General features: G+C 49.1%; 1 protein-coding gene across 8 annotated transcripts in view; it reads left to right on the top strand.

Annotated features, from left to right (window-relative positions):
- LRRC37A3 (leucine rich repeat containing 37 member A3) overlaps positions 1–11390 on the top strand; it is a 72343-nt gene extending 60953 nt beyond the window's left edge. For 7 of the 8 annotated variants that reach the window (XM_070060480.1, XM_070060479.1, XM_070060478.1 and 4 more), the window contains 6 exons: positions 723–2512; positions 2861–2965; positions 8305–8354; positions 10062–10110; positions 10185–10327; positions 10415–11390. In XM_070060480.1, the coding sequence (XP_069916581.1) occupies positions 723–2512; positions 2861–2965; positions 8305–8354; positions 10062–10110; positions 10185–10327; positions 10415–10511 (2234 nt within the window). In that variant the 3' untranslated portion in view covers positions 10512–11390. Of the gene's footprint in view, positions 1–722; positions 2513–2860; positions 2966–8304; positions 8355–10061; positions 10111–10184; positions 10328–10414 lie in introns of those variants that run through there. The other variant, XM_070060477.1, reaches the window with a different exon arrangement.
- Positions 11391–12011: the final 621 nt, after the last annotated feature.

Below are 12011 nucleotides of genomic sequence, written 5' to 3'. Positions count from 1 at the left end.
TATCATTCCCTAGATTCACTGAATATTCTATATAGGCATACCACCTGCAACCTACAAATCTCTTCACCTACACCCCAGAGCCCTGCTCAAAGAAAGAGCCAGGATGGGTGTGATGTTTTTCTGCATGTGGAGCCTTCTGTGATGGGGCTGGGAAACGCGGGAACAGGGACCAAGTGAAGGAACTGGTACGTCAGGGGAAAAGGACACGTCCGGGTGAGGAGGAGAGCCCCTGTTCTAGCATCTCGGCCCCAGCTCCGCTCACGTGACTGTCTCTCACTGTGGTCACCTGTTGATGGCGGCAAGAACACAAGGTCACTGGAAGCGGGTGAGGGGGAGCCTGGTGCTCCCTCGGTACCTGAGACAGGACAGTAGAGAACGTGACTGTGGGTGGACAGAGCTGCAGAGGCTCCAGCGCGTGGGAACTGTCTGTCTCCCAGCCTTGGGCTTTTACTGGGTACTGGGCATTCGGCCACTGGGGACCAAGGGAATAATCCTAAACACAGCCACTGCTTTTCACACTGCGGACTCTGCTGAGGGCCACTCTTTCAAAAGACTTTCCTTCTCCTGGTGTTGCCATTTCACAGGCTTCAGTTTGGGTTTATTTTCTCTCTCACCCAAATATTGGGGACTCCTGATTTAACTGATGGGTTGCATGACTACAGACTGACAAAAAGCTGTCCCATCAGTCTCCTGTTATCAAAAGCATTCTCTTGTTTTTACAGTTGAGGAAGCAACTATACGGAATCCCAAAGGAGCATTCCTAAAGGCACTGCAAGCCCGGAGGAAGAACACCAGCACGGAGCTGACTATTGAGCCAGAGGAGGAAATTTCAGACAAAAGCAAGCTCGATGTTCCAGGCTCCATGAAAGAGCAGCCAGACTTTAATGATGAGAGTGATGTTATGAATGCACTAAATTACATATTGCCTTATTTGTCAGAGGGCAATCTAGAAGATGCAGAATCAACATTATTACCATTCATTAGACCGCTTTTGTCAAAAGTACGTGATAGAGATAAACACTTGGGTTACCTGAAAACCAATAAAAGGAGCCCCTCTCTTAAAACTGTATCCAATTCAACTTACAAAAGTAAATTGAGGAAGCTCTATTTTCTGCAAAATTTATTAGATACAAAAATTAAAGAAAAAATTGATGAGGTTAAAAGGAGAGAAAAAGCCGCCATGCTTATGCAGCCCATGCTGTTAGGTCCCAAATTTAAACGCCAAATCTTCTTAAAGAAACTGGAAACTGCCCAGTCACAGCAGAACGGCCTGGCAACCACTCCCAGCGGAAGGCGAAGGCTGCAGAGAGTGAAAAAAGTCATCAAGGGGCTGAAGGGCTTACGGAAAAGGCTCCGCCAGGAGAGGAGAAAGCAGAGCATCAGGAGACAGCGCGCAGGGCCCCTCGGGGGGAGCTTCGCTGAAGGTGGGCTGGGGAGGGCAGGCCCTGGCGAGCTGGAGGAGCTTAACCACGCGGTGCAGCGGCCCAGCCAGGGGGTAGGAAACTCCCTCCACGCTGAGCCCTCGCTCACAAAGGAACACGAAGCCATGGCCTCCCCTGTGCTGCAGGAACACATCGTGGGCAGGTCTTCTGCTGTCTCCCTCGTAGAACCTCTCCCTGAGTTCAACAACAAAGGGAAAGACTTAACCTACACCATGCTTGTTTTAGAAGACGCAAATGCTAGAGTGAAAAAGATGGAGGCAGCAAAACCAATCTATTCTGAACCAAATTACCGCTTTCCTAAAACCCGCTCTCATCTGGTCCTCAGAACCCCCAAGGCCAAACTGAGTCGGAAGTTCAGAAGGAAAAATCCCCTCAACACACAGGTGTCTGTAAAGAGGCCTGCCTTCCTTGCGTTGCGGAGTCTCATAGGCTCGCCTTCCCGAGAGGCCTTCTCGTCCCCGGGAGACCTGACTTCTCAGCGAAGTCCTGCTCTGGAAGAGGTTGTCTTGGAAAACGTTACTGAAGAAAACCCTTCTATGGGAGACGATTTGGAAGGAAACACTTTGGTAGAAAACATGGTTGAGCTGGAAGAAACACTCCCTGCCAACACAACCCGGGAGAATCCTTTGGCTGCAGGTTCTGCTGGGACTGCACTCAGCCCGATGCCGACCGCTAAGCACACCAATGAGACGCAACGGGAGTACCCCAACATGAGCACTGATGCCCCCTCCACACCCGCAGACTTCACCTACCCCTCCCTGTCGTCCCCGGGGGATGAGTTTGAAATTCAGCTCAACCAGCAGCTCCGCTCCCTCATCCCCAACAACAATGTAAGAAGGCTCATTTCTCATGTTATCCGGACTCTGAAAATGGACTGCTCGGAGACCCATGTGCAACTGGCCTGTGCCAAGCTCATCTCCAGGACAGGCCTCCTGATGAAGCTCCTCAGTGAGCGGCAGGAGGTGAAGGTGGCCAAGGCAGAATGGGATACGGACCAATGGAAAACTGAGAATTACATCAACGAGAGCACAGAAGCCCAGAGTGAGCAGAAGGGGCCGGACTCGAGAGAGGTGAGGACAACCTGAGACGTGAGACCCGGACTTTTTGTCATTTAGGACGTGTCAGTAAAGCACCCGAGCAGGAAGCCCAGGGGCTCCTGGTCCTTACCTTGTCTTGGGCACACAACTGTGGTCAAGACAACGATTCCCCACATTGTTCCTTTATAGAATGAAACAGATCTAACACAAAAGATTAACAAACTGTAGAAGAGAATGTGTAATAAGTTTATGTAACACATTAGTTTGTATGGTCTTTAAGACCCTTTAAGCCACTTACTTGGAAGAATGGGATTTTGAATAGTTAGTATTTATACTTTCTCTCTCTAAATTTTGTCTTTTTAAATTGTTCTTTTTTGCCAGCTCACAAAAGAAGTTCCAGGATATGGCTATAACAACAAACTCATCTTGGTACTATCTGTGACTTCAGTAGTGATGATTTTGATTATGATTTTCTGTTTTATTGAGGTAAGAGTAATAATTAATTCAGGTTTTCAGAGTACATCCCGTCTTTACAATAGACAGAATCTGCAAACTAAAAATCAAAGCCACTTACCCACATACTTTTACTACACATTCCTTTTCAGCCAGTCATGCTTTGTCCTTTTATTAAAATGTATACTCCAGAGATTTCTAAAGGGACCTCACTCCCAGGAGGTCTCTATACAATCGGAACCAAGGTAAGAAGCCATCAGACAATTCTGAGAAGTTTAAAGTGGCCAGAGTTGGGACAGGAACTATGGTACAGTGGGTTAAGCCACTGTTGGGATGCCTGCATCTATGTCAGTGTGCTGGCTCAAGTCCTGGCTACTCTGCTTCCAATCCAGCTTCCTGCTAATGCTCCTGGGAAAGCAGCAGGTGATGGCCCAAGTACTTGAGTTCCTGCCATCCATGTGGGAGACCTGGAGAGTTCTTGACTCCTAGCTTTGGCCTGGCCCAGCCCTAGCTATTGCAGCCATTTGGGGAGTGAACCACTGGATGGACAACCTTCCCCCTCCCCTCCCCTGTCACTCTGCCTTCCAAATAAATACATCTTAAAAATAAACAACAACAAAAGCCAAGGCCAGAGTTAATATGATGGCAAAATTTCTCCATTACAAAACTATGTCAATGATTTGATGTAATCACAACTTCCTATTTTCTACCACTGATTTCTTTCCTCATTGCTGAAATGATGAGAGATGTATAATCTCCTCCCTCCAGGAACTGTCACTGTCCTCAGGACACTACCAGAACACAGAAGTATTGTCTTGTAGAGACATTAGATTCATATAGCATCCTACTGCTCCAGTGTAGAAGCAGTCAAATCAGGGTTAGTGCACTGCAGTTGAATCTTGCATCATACTCTAAGGTGTGTTAGATTTAGCATATCCCATTCCTGGAGGTACCTTTTTTTTTCCAATTATATATAATGGTATATAGCTTTTCCCAACAAGCGAGTGCTTGAATATTGAAAGAGTGCTTTAATCCTGACTCTACCCTACCCATCCAACCTAATTTACCTTATTTACTCTCTCTACTATGATGGCAGCCCCTTGCCATACCCCAGTCACACCATACCCATTCCTACTTTCGCCTCTGCCCATTTAAAATTCCCTTATTTCACTGCCCTCTTTGAATACTGCAGTCCTCTAGGGCCTAGTCCCTCTGTGAGATCTGTCACCTCTCTGTGAAGCCAGAGAGGCATTTCCCCTTCCCCAAAAACTTAAAAATGTGGACATTTTTAAAAACTCAAACACCAAGGTCAACACATAATGGAGCTCAGCCAAAGTCTTTAAGGACCAAAGGGCTTCCCTGTCTCTCAGCCTCCATGACACTGAGTGTACTACCATATCTAAAGGAGACATGTCTAGCCCAGGAGGGCTGGTGAGTGACAGAAGTGTAGAAGAGATGAGGAGGAGACCAGGTGGGCAGTGCTCATCCTAACAGTGCACAAGGGCAGGGGGAGAGCCCCAGGCAGAAGACGTGGAGTCAGTCCAGTGGTGAGATGGACAAATCCAGCCCCTCAGCTCTTTCTATTAGATTCTGCTGACCCTTTTCATTCTCTTCTTCAAGGCTGCCATGGCGGCCTGCGTCTGCACAGGCAGTTCCCTGGTCATGCAGACACAGATGACCTGTCAAGTCATAACCTGGAGTCTGCTTTTCACTCAGGTGTCAAAACAGACTGATTTCTGAGCCCAAGAGGTGGGGACCCACACACGGTCAGCTGCCAAGGTCTTGGTGAAGACACTCACTGGCCATTGCACAAAGTGCCCTGGGCATCTCCAGGTGACAGTAGCCTTTGGCTGTTTGGAAATTTCAATAAAGTCCTACACTGCTTTGAATTTAAATGTATAGTTTCAGCTTACTTCTATCTGTATTCATTTATGTTCTTATGGGTCCTCTCCCCATTTAGACAAGAAGTTTTGTGAGGACAGGGAGCATGCAGTGTTCACTTGTAACAAACAATAACAGTGTTCAAAGGACGAGTGGCGGGTCCACAGTGAGGAACAATGAAACCTAACATTAATTTGAAGTAGTATACAGAGTCCGGCAATACTCACACTCATGTGTTCCTAGACCTTTTTTTTTTTTTTTTTCTCCTGAGATTTATTTGAAAGGTACAGTGACAGAGAGAGGAAGAGATAGATTTTCCATCTGCTTGTTCAGTCCCCAAATGGCCAAAATGGCTGAGGCTGGGCCAGGTTGAAGCCAGGATCCCAGAACTCCATTTGGGTCTTCCAAGTGGGTACAGGGGCCCAAGCACTTGAGCCATCATTTGCTGCTTTCCCAGGTGCATTAGGATGGAAGGTGGAGCAGCCAGGACTCAAAACCCTGCTGTGCAACAACGCTGGCCCCTGTTCCTAAAGCTTTTGAAATGTCATCTTCTAATACTCTAATCCATGGGAGAAAATGAATAAATGATAATAGCCCAGCTTCTGAACTATTTGCGGTGGGTTGCAATTCATGGCGGATCACTACTTCTCACCTTAGACATATTTCAATATACGTAAAAAAAAGAAAAAACTTCAAAGAGTATTGAGAATAAAATGAAAGCAATATTTTTTCAATAATCTCATGAAAAAGAGCTTTGTAAGCCTGATGCCACAGCAGAAACCTTTCGAAGATTTGCCCATCTTGTCTGTGACACTGCTAGCAAACTCAGCACTTATGTACGTCAAGCATGGGGCAAAGAATTTTCCGTATCTTGCTGACTTAACCCTCAAAACAGTGCTGTGAGGGAGATACCGTCATCTCCCTCTTACAAATTAAGGCAACCAGGCCGGCGCCGTGGCTCAATAGGCTAATCCTCCACCTTGCGGCGCTGGCACACCGGGTTCTAGTCCCGGTTGGGGCGCCGGATTCTGTCCCGGTTGCCCCTCTTCCAGGCCAGCTCTCTGCTATGGCCAGGGAGTGCAGTGGAGGATGGCCCAGGTGCTTGGGCCCTGCACCCCATGGGAGACCAGGAAAAGCACCTGGATCCTGGCTCCTGCCATCGGATCAGCACGGTGCGCCGGCTGCAGCGGCGGCCATTGGAGGGTGAACCAACGGCAAAGGAAGACCTTTCTCTCTCTGTCTCTCTCTCTCACTGTCCACTCTGCCTGTCAAAAAAAAAAAAAAAAAAATTAAGGCAACCAAGTTCAATCCCAATGGAAAACTAACACAACCCAGTATCTCCCCTACTGCAGTCCGTGCTCCTTCCTGGTTACTCTGTTCTCTATCCCCTACTTACAGTCACACCGGGAAATATTAGAAACAGAAATACAACGAAAATCCTTGGAATGATGAATATATTTGCTATAGGGAGTTTTCTAAAGCAATAAGAACAATACTAACAACCCAGTGGGAAGGAAGGCATGGGCTGGGCAGGGAGTTTCTGGTCCACGTCCTCACATGTGCCAGTTCCACCCTACTGCTCATGGGGTCTGGGTCTTGAAATCTCATGGAGTAAAGAAATCTTCTATTTTCTTCTAGGATTTTAGTAACATTGTGTTCTTATATTTTTTTAATCCTGGAATTGTTTTTTTCAATATGGTTGAAGTAGGGAATCTAACTTTTCTCCCCCTACATAACATCTAATTGTTTTAAAACAATTTTCATTGAACAGTTCATTCTTTGCCAACCTAAAATATCTTAATCTAGACTCTGTGGTCTTCCCATTGATTCTCTTCTTCTGTACCGGCACCTGTATGACACTACCCTGTTCCAGTTGCTTTATGATAGAATTTGAGCTATATATTCTGGAAGGGCAAGCTCCTGCTCTCTAAGCTTTTCATACATTTCATAGATAGTGTTGCATATTTTCCCCACACCAGAATGGCAGCTGGTCAGTTTTTGTAAAACAACATCAACAACAAAACAAACCAAAAAATAGTGTCTTGGGATTTGAATAAGATTGAATTCAATTTGAGAACCGACCTCTTTATAACAACCTGGAAATATGATACCTTATGGTCTTCAGAAGAGCTTTAGTGTTTTCATCACATAAATCTTACACTCTCTTGTTAAGGTTATTCTAAGATACTTTATACCTTTCTGTTGCCATTACAAATGGGACCCCTCTTGCATTTCCCCGTTATTGGAGGTGTGCAGGAAAGCCACTGCAGTGTGTGTGATCTCTTGACTGGGCATCTAGCCACCTTTCTGAACTTACATATTACTTCCAACAAAATTTCAGTTGGTTCTCTTGGGCTTTTCAGATTGTCCATCATTTTACATGCAAATAATGACAGTTTTGTCTCTTCTTTTGCAATATTTACATCCCATTTTTTTCTTATTACACTGATTAGGACCTCCTCAACAGTGGTGGATGGCAGCAGTCATAATAAACATTCTACTTATTTTTTAAAGATTTATTTATTTGAAATACTGACTTACAGAGAGAAGTAGAGACAAAGAGGTCTTCCATCCACTAGTTCATTCCCCAAATAGCCACAATGGCTTGAGCTGGGCCAATCTCAAGCCAGGAGCCAAGAGCTTCATCCAGGTCTCCTACGTGAGTGTAGGGCCATCCTCCACTGCTTTCCCAGGCACATTAGCAGAGAGTTGGATCAGAAGTGGAGCAGCTGGGACTCAAACCAGCGCCCATTTGGGATGCCAGTGCCGCAGGCTAGGGTTTTAACCCACTGTGCCAGAGTGCCAGCCCCAGCATTCTACTCTTGTTCTTGACTTTAAAACACCACCATTGTTTAGGTTTCTGGCCTGTACTTCTTCAAGTTAAGGCTGTTTGCTTCTTTTTCTCCTTTAAGAGGTTTCATTGAGAATCATCTATCTCATGTTATCTAAAGCAGTCAATAAAATGTATTAAGTCCCAGATGCATGCAAGACCCTAAGCTAGGTACTGTGGAAGAGTCAAAGAACAATTAAAAGCATAGAGCTTCTGTCCTCAAAAATGTTCTTAGTGGGTAGATGAGACTTAAAGGAATGTGAGGCCGACGCCGCGGCTCACTTGGCTAATCCTCCACCTGCAGACTGGCACCCCGGGTTCTAGTCCCAGTTGCTCCTCTTCCAGGCCAGCTCTCTGTTGTGGCCCGGGAAGGCAGTGGAGGATGGCCCAAGTGCTTGGGCCCTGCACCCACATGGGAGACCAGGAGAAGCACCTGGCTCCTGGCTTTGGATCAGCGCAGTGTGCTGGCCGTAGCAGCCATTTGGGGGGGGGTGAACCAATGGAAGGAAGACCTTTCTCTCTCTCTCTCTCACTGTCTTAACTCTGCCTGTCCAAAAAAAAAAAAAAAAAAAAAAAAAAAAAAAAAAAAAAGGAATGTGAAAGATGTGAAGACAGTGGTCGCTGTGATGGAGAATAATGATTGTGTCTTCTTCCAAAACAGATTTACTCTCACAGGACAGGAACAGGGGAAGACATAGAAAAATATCCAAGGTAAGTACCAGTCTGGTAATTTTTTTAATTTTTATTTATTTATTTTTTTGGACAGGCAGAGTGGATAGTGAGAGAGAGAGACAGAGAGAAAGGTCTTCCTTTTGCCGTTGGTTCACCCTCCAATGGCCGCCACAGCTGGTGCACTGCGGCCGGCGCATCGCGCTGATCTGAAGGCAGGAGCCAGGTGTTTCTCCTGGTCTCCCATGGGGTGCAGGGCCCAAGCACTTGGGCCATCCTCCACTGCCTTCCCGGGCCACAGCAGAGAGCTGGCCTGGAAGAGGGGCAACCGGACAGAATCCGGCGCCCTGACCGGGACTAAAACCCGGTGTGCTGGCACTGCAAGGCGGAGGATTAGCCTAGTGAGCCGCGGCACTGGCCCCAGTCTGGTAATTTTTAAATCAGAATTTTAGAACTAGAGGAGAACTTAGAACTCATCTATTTCTATCTCTTCATTTTATAATAAAGAACTTGCCAGAGGCAGGAAGCATATACTTACCCTAATGCTTTGCCTGACTCCAGCAAAGCTGGATCCCAACCAAAGCTGAGTTAGTAACACAGCACTAACATGGGCGCGTCTGCTGCCACCAGTCCTTCCAGGACAGAGGAGCTGGGGAGAGGCTCTGGCCGTGCTGCCCCTGCTGCTGCTGGGCATCTGGCCAGTGTAGAGGTCACCTTGCAGGCTCTGGACGAGGGCTGGGGACAGCTACACGGTACTGGGGGGAGGGGCTAGTCTCCTGCAAGGCGGCTGGAGAGGAGAGTGCCTGAGTATCCCTAAAGAGGCAGGAAGCTTCCTTCTCACCCGACAGACCAGAACTCCCCCCCCCCCTTCCTCCTACCCAAACCTCTGAGAGCTTTAACTGGAGAGACCTTTAGACTGTAATTTGTCTCTCCCTTTCACAACAAGGAAACAGAAGGAGAAAGGGGCTATTGCCCCATGGTCACACTGCTACTGTCAGAAAGAGGACAGTTCCTTCGCAGCTGGGACTTCGCCCTGGAGCACACTGGGCTCGGGCTGCGAGCTACATTTTCTCCAGAAGTCAGTATACACGTACTATACAGACATAAGCAGTTGCTAAAACAATGCACTCTGCCTTTCTCTGTTCCATTCATATCCATAGAGTATCTTGTGTCTCGGTGCTAGCCTTGTCCTTTAACTGGTTTCACAACTCACTCTCCCATCAGTGACAGATACCAGCAGTGTGAAAATCTCTGAGCTGGGGAACTTTGCTCTTGGACTGCGGCATTGCTTGATGTGGTTCAATTTGCAGGGGCTAAAGCAGCTATGAACGCAGAAGCACCTTCTCCCTCACCCCCCAGGGAATGATGCATGTGAGCCTCAGTCCGAGGGGCCTGGTGTCAACCCTCCTGGAGGGAGAAAATGCTTCTGCCAGTATGGCTGTGTTTGTTCACTGCACGAGGGTGCTTGGCCAAGACAGTAGCTGGGGCTGACAACCCTGCCCTTGGCCCATGCAAAGCAATGGTGCAAGGTGTCTGCAGAGCCACCGGGGGCCCTTTTGGACAGACTTGGGGAGCTCCAGGAAGCCCAGCACACGCGGAGTTGTTCTCAGGATGCCAGGTCTGGGGTGATTTTGCTCGCTCTAACTATGGAGGGAGGTACACATTTTGTCCCGGTAACACCAGAGACGCACACTGGGAGAGACGTGAAAAAATGGCACCAACCTCTAACTGTCTGTGTGTTTTCTCCAGGGGCTTTTTGCAACACGCGCCCAGGAAGTGCACAGACAGTGAGGCGCAGGTAAGTTTGAGGATGCGGTGTGCGGCTGAGGAGGCAGGGAGAGGCGGGATTCACGGTTCCCCTTCCTTTTCTAGGAGGGCTTTTTCTGGCTAAGGTGGCCCCTCTGGCTGCGGGATATGTACAGACCGCTCAACGCCACGCGCAAGACAGACATGGCCCGGAAGCTCCACGACAAGGAGTCTTCCGACGAGGACGAGACCGTCAACAAGGACGCAGGGTAAAGGGCGGGGCGACCTCACCTCCTGACCTAAGTGAGGAGACCGAGGGCGGGAGGGAAAGCCCTGGCGCGCTCTTCTCCTCGCAGGGAGCCCCCCGCAGCCCCAGCCGAGAAGGAGGCCCCTACGGAGTCGACAGCCGAAGGAGAGGAGAGCGAAGCGCCCGAGGAGCAGCCCACAGAGTGACCGCCGCCCGGCCGCCCGCCAGTTACGTGTTCTAACATTGGCTTCTCAGCGTTGCTTATAAAATACTTATTTTCTCATATTCGCGCGTGTGATAGTCATAAGCAATCCTGGCCAGGTATTGAGAAATGAAGATGTGCATTGTATACAAACCACGAGGGCACAGGCGACAGACGCGGGAGCGTGGCTACGAGCCCATCCTTGGGGGGCCCTCACTGTGCTCCCCCGGGGGAGGCCGTCTCGAGGGCCTGAGCACGCCATCCTGGAGGTGCAGCCTTTCCAGACCAATACCAGGCCCCTGGTGCCCGCTGGTTCACGAGAACCGTCATTTACACAGACGACCCTCCCCCGGCCCCTCCGAGGGCCCGTGGGGTCGCCAGGATGCCTGGAAGAGAAGCCCCGGCTCTGTGGGGCCGCCTCCTTTCCCCGAGCCCACAAGCTCATGAACAAATGTGTCTCCTGTCGGAGAAGGGGCTCTCATCTCGCAGGCTGGTGGGAATGCTCTCTGGTCTGGCTGTGCGCTGCGTGCTGGCCCAGGTTACCTCCTAAATTCCTTGATGAGAATGGAAAACACCTTTTCCTCTGCCCACTGACTTCAGCAAACCAACACATATTCCTGCGTGTGAAACGCAAGCCCAAGCAGTGATAATAATGGGCGGCAGCAGATACCACTACTTGCGATTTGCTCACCTGGGGACAAGCCTGGGTCAGGCATTTTCCAGTCTTGTGCCATTTTGCCCAGGAATCCATGGAAGCAGGGCTTTATTATTAATATTAGTATTAGTATTAGTATTTTAATCACCATTTGACAGAGAAGGAAAACAAGGCTCAAGGAATGAAGGTGACAGGCCGAGGTCACACATCCAAAACCAGATAGGGTTTAACCCAGGGCTGTCAGACTCTCAGCCTTAACTGTTCTGCTGCCCGACTCAAGGACGGAGGGATGAAGAGAAGTACAAACAGGGCTGCCGTCAGGGTCAGTAACGACAGTCACACTGATGGGAGGGTGATGGCTGCCACCGTATACAGAGCACCAGCAGGGGCCAGGTTCAGTGCTGGGCACTTGGGTCACACTGTTGAGTCCTGAGGACAGACACTCCCCCTGCCAGCTCATGTTCTATCACTAGGGCAGGAAGGATGTTGATTAATCAAAGTACAGGATATAGGCCGGCGCCGCGGCTCACTAGGCTAATCCTCCGCCTTGCGGTGCCGGCACACCGGGTTCTAGTCCCAGTCGGGGCGCCGGATTCTGTCCCGGTTGTCCCTCTTCCAGGCCAGCTCTCTGCTGTGGCCAGGGAGTGCAGTGGAGGATGGCCCAAGTCCTTGGGCCCTGCACCCCATGGGAGACCAGGATAAGTACCTGGCTCCTGCCTTCGGATCAGCGCGGTGCGCCAGCCGCGGCGGCCATTGGAGGGTAAACCAACGGCAAAAGGAAGACCTTTCTCTCTGTCTCTCTCTCTCACTGTCCACTCTGCCTGTCAAACACACGCACACACACACACA

The sequence above is a fragment of the Oryctolagus cuniculus genome, chromosome 17 (assembly GCF_964237555.1).
Source record: "Oryctolagus cuniculus chromosome 17, mOryCun1.1, whole genome shotgun sequence".
Taxonomy (NCBI): domain Eukaryota; kingdom Metazoa; phylum Chordata; class Mammalia; order Lagomorpha; family Leporidae; genus Oryctolagus; species Oryctolagus cuniculus.
Note: the sequence above shows the minus strand (reverse complement) of the source record. Positions and strands in the feature narration are given on the sequence as shown.